The sequence below is a fragment of the Micromys minutus genome (genome assembly GCF_963924665.1).
Source record: "Micromys minutus genome assembly, chromosome: X".
NCBI classification, from domain to species: Eukaryota; Metazoa; Chordata; class Mammalia; order Rodentia; family Muridae; genus Micromys; species Micromys minutus.
The window spans coordinates 54,741,520-54,758,699 of NC_137970.1; the positions used below are offsets into that span (position 1 = coordinate 54,741,520).

Consider the following 17,180-nt stretch of genomic DNA (forward strand, 5'->3'; position numbering starts at 1 on the left):
AAGATGAATCAATTCTTTGTTTTGAAGTCAAAATCAAATTTTGCAGCCTCCAGATTTCCTTGTCTTAAATTCAAATGTTAGTTTGGTTGCATAAAATCCATGGAACATTTTATGTTCCTTGCAAAAGATTCCAACTCATTATGGTGTCTTTGTTGTATGCTTCTACCTGCATTTAAATTATAGTTTCTTATAGTTAAAGCCTTAATGAATGCTGTAACATTTACCATGGGATTTTAAAATACAGGGTGAGTACCAGGTAACCATTTTGAGTTAAATTCATAGCTTATGACATGTCAGTAGTGACAGTGTTCTAAGGAACACTCAATAAAATTTAAGATGTTTGAACTCCAATTTCTACTTTTTCTGAGTGACTCTGGGTAGGTATGTTATATTCACTTCTGTACCCTAGTAGGATTATGTATAAATAAATTATTTTATATTAATTTTTATAATTTTATCAAATATTTATAAGAATATATATATATATATATATATATGTGTAGATTTGATCAGAACTTAATTTGAAAGATCTTAGAATTAAAATAAGATTTCCTGCTTTTTCTTTCTTATCCGCAGTGAATCAGCCTCATCCTAAGCGCTGCATTCCTGGATATCTCTTTCCAATGCAAATTGCTGTAGGACCTTTTCCACACCCATCCTTTGATGCAACTACAGGTGAGTTTTGAAGTGTATCCTGATGTATTGATGTGTGCACTTAATAAGAACTTTCTCAGGATTAATTAAATCAATGTTATATGCTAAATTATATGTTAAGTTGGTTATCTCTGTTTATGCTTTCCAGATAGTTCTTACTTGGCAATTGCTATCCATATATATCTTACTGGTTTTAAGTGAAAGGAAAATAAATGATACAGATTTTTATGGTCTTCTATGTACTCCATGTAAACTTCAATGAATATATTTGAGATTTTACTCAAATAAATCAATGTATCAGATATTACTAGTTCCATTTTATGGATTATGAAACTGATGCTTACATTTGTAAATAGTAGAACTATAATATTCAAAATTTTAAAATTTAAAACATACAATATTATTCATTTTTTTAAAAACTAAAAATAATGTCTCTTTAAAAACTAGTTAGTACTTTCTGTATTCAAAACAAATTATTTTTTGTCTAGTTCTCCATTCTAAGGAGGACTGAGCCATCCACATTCTGGCCTTCCTTCTTTTTAAACCTTATAATTTCTGTGAATTGTTTCATGGGTATTCAAAGCTTTTTGCGCTAGTATCCACTTATCAGTGAGTGTACACCATAAGTATTTTTTTGTTTGTACCTGGGTTATATTTCTCAGGATGATAGCTTCCAGTTCCATCTATTTGCCTAGGAATTTCATGAAGTCATTTTTTTTTAATAGCTGAGTGGTACTCCTCTGTGTAAATGTACGAAAATTTCTGTATCCATTACTCTGTTGAAGGAGATCTTGGTTATTTAAAGCTTCTGGCTATTATAATTAAAGCTGCTATGAACAGGATGGAACATGTGTCCTTGTTATATGTTGTAGCATCTTTTGAGTATATGACCATGAGTGGTATAACTGGGTCCTCAGGTAGTACTATGTCTAATTTTCTCAGGAACCACCAGACTGATTTCCAGACTGGTTGTACCAGCTTGCAATCACAGAAATCTCAGGGTTCATTTGATTTGCATTTCCCTGATGACTACAGATGTTGAGCATTTGTATGTGCTTCTTGACCATTTGATATTCCTCAGTTGAGAATTCTTTGTTTAGGTTTGTACTCTATTTTTAATAGGATTGTTTGATTCTCTGGCATCTAATTTTTTGAGTTCCTTGTATATATTGGATATTAATCCTCTATCAAACATAGAATTACTGAAGATTCTTTCCCAAACTGTTCCACCCCAGAAGTCCTACAACTGAGAAACAACTTCTTCAAAGTGGCTAGTTATAAAATAACTCAAACAAAACAGTATCCTTACTCTACCCAAAGGATAATCATGCTGAGAAAAAAAAAATAGGGAATCCACTCCCTTCACAATAGTCACAAACAATATGAAATACCTTGGTATGACCCTAACTAAGCAAGTGAATGATCTGTATGACAGGAACTTCAAATTTCTAAAGAAGGAAATGAAAAAGTTCTCTGAAGATGGAAGGATCTCCCATGTTCATGGATCAGAAGGATTAACATTATAAAAATTGCCATCTTGCCAAAAGCAATCTACAGATTCAATGCAATCCCCATAAAAGTTCCAATTCAAATCTTCATAGAGTTAGAAAAAGCAATTTGCAAACTTCTGAAATAACAAAAAAAGAGAGATAGTAAAATCTATTCTCAACAATAAAATCCTCACTTCCGGGGGGGGGGGGGATGACCATCCCTGACCTCAAACAATACTACAAATCAATTGTGATACAAACTTCATGGTATTGGTAAAGAGGTTGGCAGGTAGATCAACAGAACAGAATTGAATACTCAGAAATAAACCTACATACCTATGGTAACTTTATCTTTAACAAATGAGCTAAAAACATTCAATGGAAAAAAGAAGAGCATCTTCAACAAATGGTGTTGGTTCAACTGGCAGTCAGTATGCAGTAGAATGCAAATCAATCCCTTCTTATCTCATTTTACAATGTTCAAGTCCAAGTGGATCAAAGACCTCCACATAAAACTAGGTACACTGAAACTATAGGAAATTTTTGTGAATTGATGTTGAGAGATATTAATGACAAGTAATTGTTACTTCTTGTTATTTTGATGTTGGTGGTAGTAGTAATGTGTGTGTGTGTGTGTGTGTGTGTGTGTGTGTGTGTGTGCTGGTATTGAATTACTTCTTTCCTGTGTTTTATGAATATAGTTATTCTCCTTGGGTTGTTGATTTCCTAGTGGTATTTCTTTAGTGCTGGATTTATTGGTGTGTTTGTTTAAATTTGACTCTCTATTGAAATATCTTATTTTCTCCATCTATGATGATTGAGAATTTTCTGGGTATAGTACTCTAGGTTGACATATGTAGTCTTTGTTTAGAGATTACAAGATGTCTGTCCTGGCTCTTGTTACTTTTAGAGTTTCTTTGAAGAAGTAGGGTGCAGTTATCATTGGTCTACCATTTTATGTTACCTAGCCTTTCCCCCCACCAATTTTAGTAGTCTTTCCCTATTCTGTAGATTTTGTGTTTTGATTATGATATGCTGAAAGAATTTCCTTTTCTGGTCCAGTATAATTTGTGTTTTATCAGTTTGTTGTATGTTTATGAGCATCTGTTTCTTTACATTCAGAAAGTTTTCTCTTGTGATAATGTTGAAAATATTTTCTGGGTCTTGGTGCCAGGTATTTTCATTTTCTTCTATACCTATTATTCTTAAGTTATGTCTTTTCATGTTATCCAATGTTTTCTGGGTGTTTTTTTTTTTTTTTTTTTTGGTCATGAATTTTTAGATTTAACATTGTCTTTGACTAATGTATCAGTTTCTTCTGTTGTATCTTAAGATTTTCTTTTTTAGTTCTTGCATTCTGTTGGTGATACTTGTATCTCTTGTTTCTGTTCTCCTCCCTAGTGTACAGAGGCTTTTGGACAATCTTCATTATATTAAGTGCTGCTTCTGGTCTGTCAGGGGGATTTCTGCTGGTCTATGGAGTGCCCTTTGCCAGTTCTGGGTGTTATAAAGTTGGAGGTGGCTTCCTGATGATATCAGGTAAGTTGTTGCTTCACTTTATAGACATAGGTTATAAAATACAGTCGTGTGTATACGTGTATTTTTCTATAAAATCTTTACATGAAGATGAACTGAACTGAAAAGAAAACGAGAGTAAAATAGTAATGGTTAGTGAAGCATATTTCTCTAATGTAAAATTTTTATAATCAATTGTTTTTAATTCTATATGTGGAAATTTTGCTCTTGGTTATATTACAGAAATATCATATTTTACAGTTTCTGTGCATTTTCAAATACATTGATTGTGGTTTGTTTCTCCACTGATTACATGATACATAGGTGAAAAGGCATAGAGTTGGGGGAGACTTGAATGTGATAAAGTGCTAATAAATTTGAGAAACTAAAACACAATTGCTATGTCAACTTTTTTGGTACACGTGGTGAGAATAGCATAAAATATAATGTTCTTGGTTTTAGCCAAAGATGAGAAAAACTCGTTTAGTTCTTGGATTATGATGAGGAGTTTGTGTTTTTTTTTAAACATCATTAAAAATCCTAATGTTTTAATAAGAGATACTATTTTATTGACCTAAAAGAAATGTCATAGTTCTTGTGCTACATAGAAAGTTAACAACACTAAGGCATTTCTATTGGTTAGATGAAAAACTAAAGCAACAGAGAGAATACATAACATTGAATAGTGAAGATAAGTTGTTAAAAAAGCCAAGGAATTATACATGGGTGTATAATCTATATGTATATATTCATATATATGTGCATTTTTATATTTATTATATAATACTTAAATCTAGCCAAGTAGCATATTCATTAAATTCATGCCTGGATAGCATTTTTCTTTGAGCCACCTAATATATACACTGTGTCATCATTTTTTCAGAGTCTTATACATCAATTTTCCACTTGATAAAATATGAATTTGCAGATATCACTGTAGAAATACAAAGGAAATCTTTGGAGCATTCCTTTGAAACAGTTATTTAAGTCCTCAAAACCTGAATACAACAAAGAAATAAATCTGTCTAATTGGAGAAAATTTCTGGGAATTGCTATGTAATGAACACAGGAATAGAGACTTAGTTATTCATGAAGGCAAGTAACAGATTTAGAAGGTGTAAGGATATGAGGCTACCTTTATTAAACCAAGCCAGTTGAAACTTTCAGCACAGAGATGTCAGTTTTAGTGGCACAGAACTTGAATCTCATCACTTGATAGGCAGGTGGATCTCCGAGAGTTCCAGGCTAACCTGGTTTACCTATACAGTGAATTCCAGGACAGCCAGATCTCTATAATGAGACATTTTCTTGAACAAAACCAGCAATTGATCCATTAATCCATCAATCAAACAAACAAATACACTTTTAGCATACAGTAGAGAGTATATCCTGAACCCCACCATGCCTGGCTAAGGAACTACTGGCCACCAATGACTGCTAAAACAAGATAGTGCTTTCTCATCTGATGAGAGCCCACCAAATAACCTCACAACTATACACATAAGAACAACACTGATTGAACCCAATAGGTTGAACAATAAAACAATACAGAAAAAGAACTTGAAGCTGGAAGGGCGATATTTCTTTCCCTAAATCTATCTTCAGTGACTATTCTATTTCTCTCTCTGAGTGAAATTCAAGCATCCTCCCTCGGGCACTCCTTGTTACTTAATTTTGTTGGGTCTGTGGATTGTAACATGGGTATTCTGTACTTACAATTAATGTCTGATTATAAATCACTGCATACTGTAACACGTGTCTTTCTGGCTCAGTGTTACATCAGTTAGAAATATTCTTGAGTTCCCTCCATATGCCTATGGATTTCATGATATGTTTTTTTTTTTTTTTTTTAAAAATAGCTAAATGGCCATTTCGTTGTGTAGATGTACCACAGTTTCCTTATCTATTCTTCAGTTGAGGGACATCTGGGTTTTTTGAAGTTTCTGGCTATTATGAAAAAGCTTCTAGGAACATAGTTGAGCAAGTGTCCTCATGGAATGGTACTGCACTTTCTGGGTATATGCCCAGGAATGGTATAGCCATGTCTTAAGGTAGAACTATTCCCACTAATTTTAGAAGCGTTCAAATTATATTTTTGAGTGGTTGTACAAATTTGCTCTTCCACAAGCAATGAAGTAGTGTTTGTGCTGGGTATATCTTAATGTCTTTTTACAACACCAGTGAGTATATTAAAATATTATTTTCATTCTATAGAATAAATTTTTAAGCTATTATTGCTTATATAAAAAAGAAAAAAAATCTATGTTTTCTGTTTGTTAGGGTTGTTTAACCATTTGGGATGATCACGTAGAGGTGTTATTAAAATGCATTTCTATAGTAACCTTACAGGATTGTTGAAATTTAGGTTTCTACTTCTGCACTCTTAGCTTTGCCACATATATTTTTATTTAAAGTCATCAGAGAAGCTATTTTCTGGTGTAATTATTTGTTATTTTTATTCCTGTCTCAAAAGGACTATGGCTACATATTTTCAAGGAGTTATTATTTATCTTGATTCAAATTCCTAATGTGACATCATTGTATAGGGTTATTGCCACTTGTTAAATATGACATTATTCATCTAAGTTGGAGGGTTTTTATTTAACCTTTCTAAAAAAATTAACTGACATGATTCAAAATCATAGCTTAGATAAGTAAGTGCCTGGAATTTTCTATGATTATGAGTTTAGATATTTAGCTATGTCTGTGCTAGTATTTGATGTCATTCAATTTTTTGACATTCTGACTAGGGCAGGGATGAATCTCAAGGCAGTTTCAATTTGAATTTGTCTGATGGATAAATCATATCAAACATATTTAAAATATTGATTAGACATTTGTGTTTCTGGAAAAAAAACTCTCCTATTAGATTACTTTGGTCCTGTGAATGCCCCAGTATAGGAGAATGCCAGGGCAGGAAGCAAAAGTGGGTGGGTGGGTAGGTAGTTGAGCTCCCTCATAGAAGTAGGAAGAGGGGGAATGGGAGAGGGTGGAACCAGGAAAGGTGATAACATTTGAAATGTAAATACTTAAAATAGCTATTGAAAAAAACTCTTCCATTAAATGTTATTCCATTCTATGGTGTGCTTTTTTAAATTGACTGTTTTCTTTCCTGCACAAAAAAGTTTTTTTTTTTTTTTTGGTTGTTATGGTTGTTTGCTTGTCTCATCATCATCAGTAATCCTTAATTTGTTTCCCGAGTGAAGGGAGCTTCATTTAGAACTTTATGCCTGTGTCTATATTGTGTTTTGAATGATTACCTTATATTGTAGAAGTTTAATGGTACTTTCAATAATAATTTTAACTTATGATTTTAATATTTCATACATTTATACAATGGAATTTGATTGCAGTTTAAGGTTTTATATTGAGATCTCTGATAAACTTGGAACTGATTTGTGTACTGTAAGATATAAAAATTTATGTTCTCTCTAAATTCAGATGATATGATAAACACTGTCAGTCATGTTACAGGATAGGAATTTAATATATGAAAGCCTTTTTATACTACATAATAAACACATAAAGAAAGAAATTAGAAAAAACCAATCCTCTCATATTTTTTTTAAAAAATACTTTAAAACAGCACAGCGGTGGTGACACACCACTTAAATTCAGACACTTTGGAGTCAGATGCAGTTTTCTCTGTGAGCTGGAGGTCAGCTTAATCTACAAAGCAGATTCCTAGACAGCTGAACTGCACAGAGAAACCATGTGTTGAACCCCACATGCACCACAAAAAATACTTTGTAATAAGCCTAATTAAAGAGTTAAAAGAGTTCTACCATGAATACTTTTAAATGTCAAAGGGAGGAATTGAGGAAGAAACTAAATGTTGTAAAGACTTCACATTCGTATGGGTTAGAATCACTAGTATTTTGAAAATGACCTTTCTACAAAGCAATTTAAAAATTCAAGGCAAAAATTGACCATGATATTCTTTCTAGAGATATAAAAACACTTTCAAATTAAAATGGAAGTACAAAATACCACAAACGAATATATGTAAGTCCTGAAGAAAAAGCATAGTACTGAGGAAATTCCTATACCCAGTCTCAAGTTATACTATAGAGTATATGATGCATGCAAGTAGCTGTAGAGGCCAGTGAGTATTACATATCTTGGAATTGGAATTACAGATGGTTGTGAGCTTTCTGAAACGGATGTAAATTACTAAGCTCTGGTCTTCTGTATGAACAATATCAACAGAACCATCTCCAAGTCTCTGTGTTTTTTTTTTATTTTTTAATTGGGTATTTTGTGTATTTACATTTCAAATGTTATCCCCTATCTCTCCTCTCCAATTCCCTCACCCATCCCCTTACTTCCAGGAAGATGCTCCCATTCCCAACCACCAACTCCCACATTATCTCTCTGTCATTCCCTTACACTGAGGAAATAAGCTTTCACAGGACCAAGGTCTTCGAAGCTGGAAAGAAACCAAGTGCCACTTCTACTAATTATTGTCTTTATTATTTTTACTAATTTTGTAATATCTAGATTTTTTGGACCAATCATATTTTTATTTATATGTATAAGTTGGAAATATGAAGATGATATAAGTTTTTTAATATTTTCTTTCTATTTGTCTTTATTTTCTTAATTCTCATTTAAAATTTCAACACTATATTTATTTTAAATATGCTTTAATTTCCATATATTAGTAAGTATTCTGTTTTCTCTTCTGTAATTCTTATTTCTACTTTGATCAGGAAAACTATCAGTATTATAACTAAATATCATGAGTTTATATTAAATTATAACTAAATATCATGAGTTTATATTAAATTAGTATACAGTAGGCAAGGAAAGCACAGACACTGTAAATGTAAATTTTATTTGTCTGATATAATTATTATCCCAGAGGCTCACTGCTGAATAAGTTCACATTTTCCAGTTCTTTCTGAACTTGGCTGGCTAGTTAAAGTACTGTTCTGGCTTAAACATCTCTTCAAGCTGACCAAACCAATCTGGCTTCCCTTGGATTGTACTGGTTTGCCTCAAACTAACTCTGGCAATCTGTTCTCATCTTAGAGCTATTTCTCATTATCTGGATTATTCTGCCATCACCTGTAAAACTGTCCCAGTAAAACTGTCCCCTCTTCCTCTCCTACAATCCCCGTCTCTGTCTCTGTCTGAATCTCTCTCTCTCTCTCTCTCTCTCTCTCTCTCTCTCTCTCTCTCTCTCTCTCTCTCTCTCTCTCCCTCTCTCTCTCTCTCTCTTTCTGCATTGCTCTATCAACTCATCTTTCTTTCCTTCATTGTTTGTGTGTGAGTGGGGAATATACTGTCTTTACTCATTCTGTCAAATATTTCTGATTCATCACTTTGGGCCTCAATTAGAAGTCACTTTCAAACACAGCTGCTTCCTTATACACACTAACCTTACCTACACTGTTTTGGATCAATGTTGTGTGTTGCAGGTATGTCTACATTCCACATTAATAATATTGACCTAGAAGGCCTTTGGATATAATCCCTTGCCAGAAAAGCCATGTTTCTGGGTTAAAATTCCTCTACAGAAAACACTTTTCAAAGCAGTTTTTTTCCCTAAAACAAAAACATTGGGACTTTATACTGGTGTCCTATACATCTTCATACAGGAGAATGACAACTCCTAAGAAAGATCAATCAATAAGGAATCCACTACTAAAATGTAACTATGGAGCTTGGGATATATGCTTCAAATATATTATGCAGTACATAAAATAACCCTATATCTTGTGTGTCATATACAATAAATATGTCAATTTGAATTATCATTGAAAAAGGAATACACATTGCAACAGAAAATGTATCTTATGCAATAATAATGTATTGGTAAATAAGGACTTAGAGACTCCTTTTTAAAACAGTCAAAAAAAAAAGTACATATTAAGTGTAAGGCTGTACAGTACATGCTTTAAAGCTTAAAATGATGGGCAGGCATGCATTTGTGTATGTTCAGGTTGAATCATAAAATTCATGCAAAAATAAAGGATGCATTACTTTGAAGATATACAGACATAGGAGTCTGTTAATAATGTCCATGATATCTGTTTCATTTAGTGAACAGCCGTGTGATTTCACCTTTAATTTACTAAGACTGATGTCTAAGCTGAAGTCAGTTATGAAAACTATTACAAGGTTTGCTATTCTTCTATTGAATAGAATGCTCTATAATTGTCTATTGTGATCGTTTACTATCTATGGTTGCCAAATCTGCAGTGTCCATATTGATTTTATGCATGGGAGTTCAAGTATTGAAAATTTTCTTTAATGGTATTGGATATTCAGTTGTAATATTGATGGACTCATTACCTTTTGTTTTTGATGAAAATATTTGTTTCTTTGTTTTGAAGAAAAATTTATTGTATTTAGGGTTTATTATATTTATGGTTGGCATTTTTGTCACTTTGAAAATACCATGACACTTTATAATTATGTTTAAACCCTTATAGAACAATATCTTTTATTGGAAACATGTTGCTTTTCTACCTGGTGTGTCAAAAATTATTACTTGTCTTTAGTTTTTTTCATTAATTTTGCTTGATATACTTACATAAACATGTACATAGTGAAATGATTGCTATAGTTATGAAAATTAACATACATAGCTTCCACATTGATGTCTTTTCCCGTGTTGTTTGAGTATTTTGTATCTACTCTCTTAAGTATCTAGAATAAAGTACAATATTTTAAATGAAGTTATATTATTGTACATCATTTGTTATTCACTTTATGTTATTAACCCCTTGACATTTTCTTTAAATGGACATGTAAGTGTGGCATGAAAAATCTCAACTACATACTCAAAGAAAGGAGAATTTTTTTAAAACTTTATTTTAAAAAACAAAAATAAAAGAAAAAAATTTTAAACATTTTTGCATAAATATATACAAATACAATTGTGTCAGTGCTTGGCTTTTTTTTTTTCTTTTTTTAAGGATTGATACTCTGCATTAAGGTTTTACTATTTACAATGAGCAAAAATTACATGTAAAACAGGGTGTAACCCGGAATTAGTCAACGTTTTTTTGGTGTGTAAGGATTGAGCATGACTTTTTTTGTTTGTTTGTTTGTTTGTTTTGTTTTCTTTTGTTTTTTTCTTGAATTTCACACAGTCTGTGAGTTGTTTCAGGGGCAGTCCGAGCCTCTGGGGTTAGCATCCCACTATCAGTGACTGCATATTATGTCTATTCTTTTGTGACTGGGTTATCTCACTCAGGATGATATTCTCTAGATGCAGCCAATTTCTTAAGAATTTGGTTAAGTCATTGTTTCTGATGGCTGAGTAGTATTCCATTGTGTAAATGTACCACAATTTTTGTATCCATTAATCTACTGAAGGACATCTGGGTTATTTCCAGTTTCTGGCTATTATAAATAGAGTGAAAGACCCCCTCCTGCTTTAGCTGCAGTAACGCCATTTCGTGCTAGGCCCAGAGCAGGCAGGGATAAAAAATACTGAAACAAAAGTGAGCCAGAGGACAGCCCAGTCTCTGTCAGAACAAAAATATCTGCAGTTGACCACCTGGACCAAGGCAAGGACATCCTGCCACACATGTTGAGGCAAGGACATCCTGCCACACATGTTGAAGCAAGGACGAAAAACAACTCCCTGTCCCAAAGGAGGGGCCAAGGCCGCCCTCCTCTTCTGAGAACTTGGGTCTGTAAGGCTGTGCAGGCTAGATCGGGGTCCCAGGTGGCCAAGCAAGATACCGGTGGGCGGCCAGCTAGCAATAGACAAAGAAAGAAAGACATTCAGACAAGCCCAGCTTTCAGATAAGCTGCAGCCCCGGACTAGAACCAAGAGTTGTGTCCTTGGAGCCATATGTCTGCCATAGTTCCCACACTTAGATAAGCCCAAGGCAACTATTCTCAGGAGCTGCAGCCCCAGCAGGTATCTGGAGCTGTTTCCTTAGAGCCATGTCCTTGGGCTCACTCCCTGGCCACATTTAAACTAACCAATTAAAACCCTGTTGCTATGCTTCTGCTTCTGTACCTTGCTTCTGCCCCCCAAGCCCTATAAAAAGGGGACTGCCCCTGTGTCCGGCACACAAGTCCTCTGAGAGACTGTGCGCCCACAGGTACCTGTGTATCTTAATAAACCTCTTGCTACTTGCATCCGAAGTGAGTGGTCTCACTGTCCTCGGGACGGGTCTCTTCAGATGGAAGATACCCTCCGGGGGTCTTTCAAGAGCTACTATGAACATTGTGGTGCATGCATCTTTGTTGTATATTAAAGTGTCTCGGGGGGTATATGCCCAGAAGTGGAATAGCTGGGTCTTCAGGTAGTACTATGTCCAATTTAATGAGAAATCGCCAGACTGATTTCCAGAGTGGTTGTATCAGTTTACAACCCCACCAACTGTGGAGAAGTGTTACTCTTTCTCCTCAGCCTCGCCAGCATCTGCTGTCATCTGAGTTTTGGATCTTGGCCAATCTGACTGGTATGAGGTGGAATCTCAGGGTTGTTTTGATTTGCATTTCCCTGATGGCTTAAGGATGTGGAGCACTTCCTAAGATGTTTCTCAGCCATTCCATATTCTTCAATTGAGAACGTTTTGTTTAGCTCTGTACCCCATTTTTAATAGGGTTGTTTGATTCTCTGGAGTCTAGCTTTTTGAATTTTTGTATTTTTGGATATTAGGCCTCTAACTGATGTGGAGTTGGTAAAGAACTTTTCCAATTCTGTTGGCTGCCATTTGGTTTTCTTGACAATATCCTTAGCCTTACAGAAACTTTGCAATCTCATTAAGTCCCATTTGTTAATCTTTGACCTTAGAGCTTGAGCCATTGGTGTTTTGTTCAGAAAATTTTCTCCTATGCCTATGTGTTCTAAGGTTTTCCCTACTTTCTCATCTAATAGTTTCAGTGTATCTGGTTTAATCTGGAGATCTTTGATCCACTTACACTTGAGCTTTGTACAAGGAGATAAGAAAGAGTCTATTTTCATTCTTTTGCATGCTGAGTGCCAGTTGGACCAACACCATTTGTTGAATAGGCTGTCCTTTTTCCATTGAATGTTTACTGCTCCTTTGTCAAAAATCAGGTGACCATATATGTAAAGGCTCATTTCTGGATTTTCTATTGTATTTCTTTGATCCATGTGCCTACTTCTCTACCAGTACCATGCAGTTTTCAACACAATTGCCTTGTAATATAAATTGAGGTCAGGGATAGTGATTCCTGCAGATGATTTCTTGTTGTTGAGGATGGATTTTGTTATTCTAGGTCTTCTGTTATTCCATATGAAATTGAACATTGATCTTTCCAACCTAATGATGAACTGGGTTAGAATTTTGATGGGGATTGCATTGAATCTGTAGATTGCTTTTGGTAGGATGGCCATTTTTAAAATGTTGATCCTTCCAATCCATGAGCATGGGTGATCTTTCCATTTTCTGAGATCTTCCTCCATATCCTTCTTTAGAGGTTTGAAGTTCTTGTCATACCAGTCCTTCACTTGCTTAGTTAGAGTCACAATAAAGTATTTCATAGTTTTTGTGACAATTGTGAAGGGTATCTTTTCCCTAATTTCTTTCTCCACATGTTTGTTTTATGAATATAGGAAGGCTACTGATTTGTTTGAGTTAATTTTGTATCCAGCCACTTTGCTGAACTTGTATATAAGCTGTAGGAGTTCTCTGGTGGAGTTTTTGGGGGTCACTTAAGTACACTATGATGTCATCTGCAAATAGTGAAGTTTTTACCTCTTCCTTTCCGATTTGTATTCCCTTGAACTCCTTTTGCTGTCTAATTGCTCCAGCCAGGACTTCCAGTACTGTGTTGAATAGGAAGGGGGAGAGTGGGCAGCCTTGTCGAGTCCCTGATTTTAGTGGGATTGCTTCAAGTTTCTCACCATTAAGTTTGATGTTGGCTGTTGGTTTGCTGTATATTGCTTTTTTTATGTTTAGGTATGGATCTTGGATTCCTGTCTTTCCAAAACTTTTAACATGAAGGGGTGTTGAATTTTGTCAAATGCTTTCTCAGCATCTAGTGAGATGACCATGTGATTTTGTTCTTTGAGTTTGTTTATATGGTGGATTACATTGATGGATTTCCTTATATTAAACCATCCCTGCATCCCAGGGATGAAGCCTACTTGGTCATGGTGAATGATCGTTTTGATGTGTTCCAGGATTCGGTTGGCAAGGATTTTTTTGGGTATTTTTGCATCAGTGTTCATAAGTGAGATTGGTCTGAAGTTCTCTTTCATTGTAGGGTCTTTGTGTGCTTTAGGAATGAGGGTTATTGTAGCCACAAAAAATGCATTAGGTATTATTCCATCTGATTCTATCTTTTGGAATAGTTTGGAGAGTATTGGTGTTATGTCTGCAATAAATGTGTGATAAAATTCTGTACTGAACACGTCAGGACCTGGGCTTTTTTTGGTTTGGAGGCTTTTGATGACTTATTTTATTTCTATAGGTGTTATGGGATTATTTAGATGGTTTAACTTTAGGATCTTTTATCTGTCTAGGAATTCATTCATTTCCTCCAGATTTTCAACTTTGTGGAGTATAGGCTTTTTAGTAGGATCTGATGATTTCTAGAATTTCCTCAGTTTCATTTGTTATGTCTCTACTTTCCTTTCTGATTTTGTTAATTTGGATACCTTCTCTTTGCCCTCTAGTTAGTCTGGCTAGGGGTTTATCAATCTTGTTGATTTTCTCAAAGAACCAGCTCTTGGTTTTGTTGATTCTTTCAATGGTTCTTTTTGTTTCTATTTCGTCTATTTCTGACCTAATTTTGATTATTTCTTGCCATCTACTCTTCTTGGGTATATCTGCTTCCTTTTGTTCTAGGGCTTTTAGCTGTGCTGTCAAGTTGCTGATGTATGCTCTCTCCAGTTTCTTTTTGGAAGCGCTCAGGGCTATGAGTTTTCCTCTCCTTACTGCTTTCATTGCATCCCATATGTTTGGTTATGCTGTGTTTTTGTTTTCATTGAATTCTAGAAAATCCTTTATTTCTTTCTTCATTTCTCCTTTGACCCTGCTATTGTTTAACAGAGCGCTGTTTACTTTCCATGTATATGTGAGCTTTTTGTTGTCTTTGTTGTTGTTAAAGACCAGCCATAGACCATGGTGATCTAAGAGGATGCATGGGAGTATTTCAATCTTCTTATATTGATTGAAGCTAGTTCTGTGTCCAATTATGTGGTCAATTTTCAAGAAGGTGCCATGGGGTGGTGAGAAGAAGGTGTATTCTTTTACTTTAGTATGATATGTTCTGTAGATATCTATTATTTCCAGTTGGTTCATAGTCTCTGTTAGTTTTGCAGTGTCCTCTTTCAGTTTCTGTTTCCATGATCTGTCCATTGGATAGAGGGGGTATTAAAGTCTCCCACAATATTGTGTGGGGTGAAATGTATTTTTTGAGCTTTAGTAGGGTTTCTTTTATGAATGTGGATGCTTTTGTATTTGGAGCATATATACTAAGGATTGAGAGTTCCTCCTGACAGATTCCCCCTGTAATGAGTAAAAAGTGCCCTTCCTTATCTTTTTTGATAACTTCTGGTTGGAAATTTACTTTATTCGATATTAGAATAGCCACTCCAGCTTGCTTCTTGGGGCTGTTTGCTTGGAAGTTTTTTTCCCACCCTTTTACTCTGAGATAGTGTCTGCCTTTGTCTCTGAGATGAGTTTCCTGTATGGAGCAAAATGCTGGATTTTGTTTATGTATCCAGTCTGATAGCCTATGTCTCTTTATTTGGGAGTTGAGTCCATTTATGTTAATAGATGGGGAATAGCGGTTGCTGTTTCCTCCTATTATTGCTTTTGTAGGTAGGTTGAGTTGTGTTTATGTCTCTTTCTTCTTTTGGTTTTCTTGCTTACAAGTTTTCTTGTTTTTACTAGGATGTACTTCCCCTCATTGTATTGGGTTTTCCACCTAGAATTCGTTGTAGTGCTGGGTTTGTGGTCAGATATTGTGTGAATTTAGATTTGTCTTAAATATCTTCATCTCTCCATCGATGGTGATTGATAATTTTGCTGGGTATAGCAGCTTGGGCTGACCCTTGTGCTCTCTTAGGGTCTGCATGATGTCTCTACAGGCTATTCTAGCTTTCATAGTCTCTGTTGAGATATCGGGTTTGATTCTGATTGGTCTGCCTTTATATGTTACATGACCTCTTCCTGCTTTTAGTATTCTTTCTTTGCTTTGGGCACTTGGTATTTTGACTATTATGTTTCGTGAGGAATTTCTTTTCTGTTCCAAACTATTTGGAGTTCTGAAGGCTTCTTTTATGCTCTTGGTCATCTCATTCTTAAGGGTAGGGATATTTTCTTCTACAATTTCGTTGGAGATATTTACTGTGCCTCTTAGTTGATATTCTTCTCCTTTTTCTATTCCTATTATCCTTAGGTTTGGTCTTCTCATTGTGTCCTGGATCTCCTGGATATTTTGGGTTAGGAGCTTTTTGTTTTTTGCATCTTCTCTGGCTGTTTTGTCTATGTTTACAATGTTGTCTTCTGCCCCTGAGATTCTCTGTTCCATCTTTTGTAGTCTATTGGAAATGTTTGCTTCTGTGACTCCTGATTTCTTTTTTAGGTGTTCTACCTCTAGGGTTATCTCTTTTAGTGTTTTCTTTATTGTGGTAATTTCCGTTTTAATTTCCTTCTTCCATTCCTTCATCTCTTTGTTTCTGTTTTCCTCTAGTTCTTTGAGTTCATTGAGTGTTTTTCTTGTTTCCTCTTTAAAAGCTTCTAATTCTTTTTGCTTTTCCTCCAGTTCTTGTTTAAAGATCTCTATCAGTGTCTTGAGGTATGCTTTTAGGTCTGTGTCTTCTTTTTCTTGAGTGTTTGGCATTCCAATGTTTGCTTTTATGGGAGAGCTGGGTACTGTTGTTGCCAGGTTGTCTTGGTTTCCTTTGGATATACTCTTTTGCTTTCCTCTTGCCATCTTGCTGTCAGTGATATGTCCTTGCCTTTCCCTTGTATCTGGTCTGTGTCCCTGGTACACTTTCTGTGTGCACTCCGCAGAGATCTCTCTACTCCCTGGCAGCCCAGGTTCCGGATCTCCTCTGGTCCATGTGGGTGATGGTCTGAGCCCTGTTCTGCACCCCAAAGCCGCCAGGTGGGAACAGATGTCCCAATGCTGGGTTCCTGGTCCCTGGATCAGGCAGGACAGGGGCGTGCTTTCCATGTGCACTCGGCAGAGATCTCTCTGCTCCCTGGGTGCCCAGATCTCCTTCTCACCAGTCTTTAAACCTTTGGGAACTGCTGGTCCAGGTGGCAGATCCAAAGGAGAAATTTTAATTTTTGTAGATGCTAAAAGCCCAAGTTAAAGCTTTGAAAAGATGTAGAACCACTACACATTTCTTGAAGTTTTTATAGGCCAGATAACAGGTGGCATTTGAGTCCCATAATCACCAAAATTTTCCCATCATAAAGATGTTTACAGGATCAGAAATCAAAGAAATAAGATTTCTGCAGATGCATACAGGTAGTAATAAAAGCATAAAAATTATTTTTTCCACTTCAAAATTAAAATGTTTTAACCTACAAAGCATTGGAGGTATTAGAAGCACAATTTAAA

At 35.2% G+C, this 17,180-nt stretch overlaps 1 protein-coding gene across 1 annotated transcript in view; it reads left to right on the forward strand.

Annotated features, from left to right (window-relative positions):
* LOC308414963 (transmembrane protein 182-like) overlaps positions 1 to 17,180 on the forward strand; it is a gene marked incomplete at its 5' end in the record, with an annotated part of 86,466 nt that overhangs the window by 28,393 nt on the left and 40,893 nt on the right. Inside the window, 2 exons of the mRNA XM_080910116.1 lie at positions 577 to 675; positions 3,546 to 3,683. Coding sequence (XP_080766242.1) covers positions 577 to 675; positions 3,546 to 3,683 — 237 coding nt within the window. The remainder of the gene's footprint in view (positions 1 to 576; positions 676 to 3,545; positions 3,684 to 17,180) is intronic.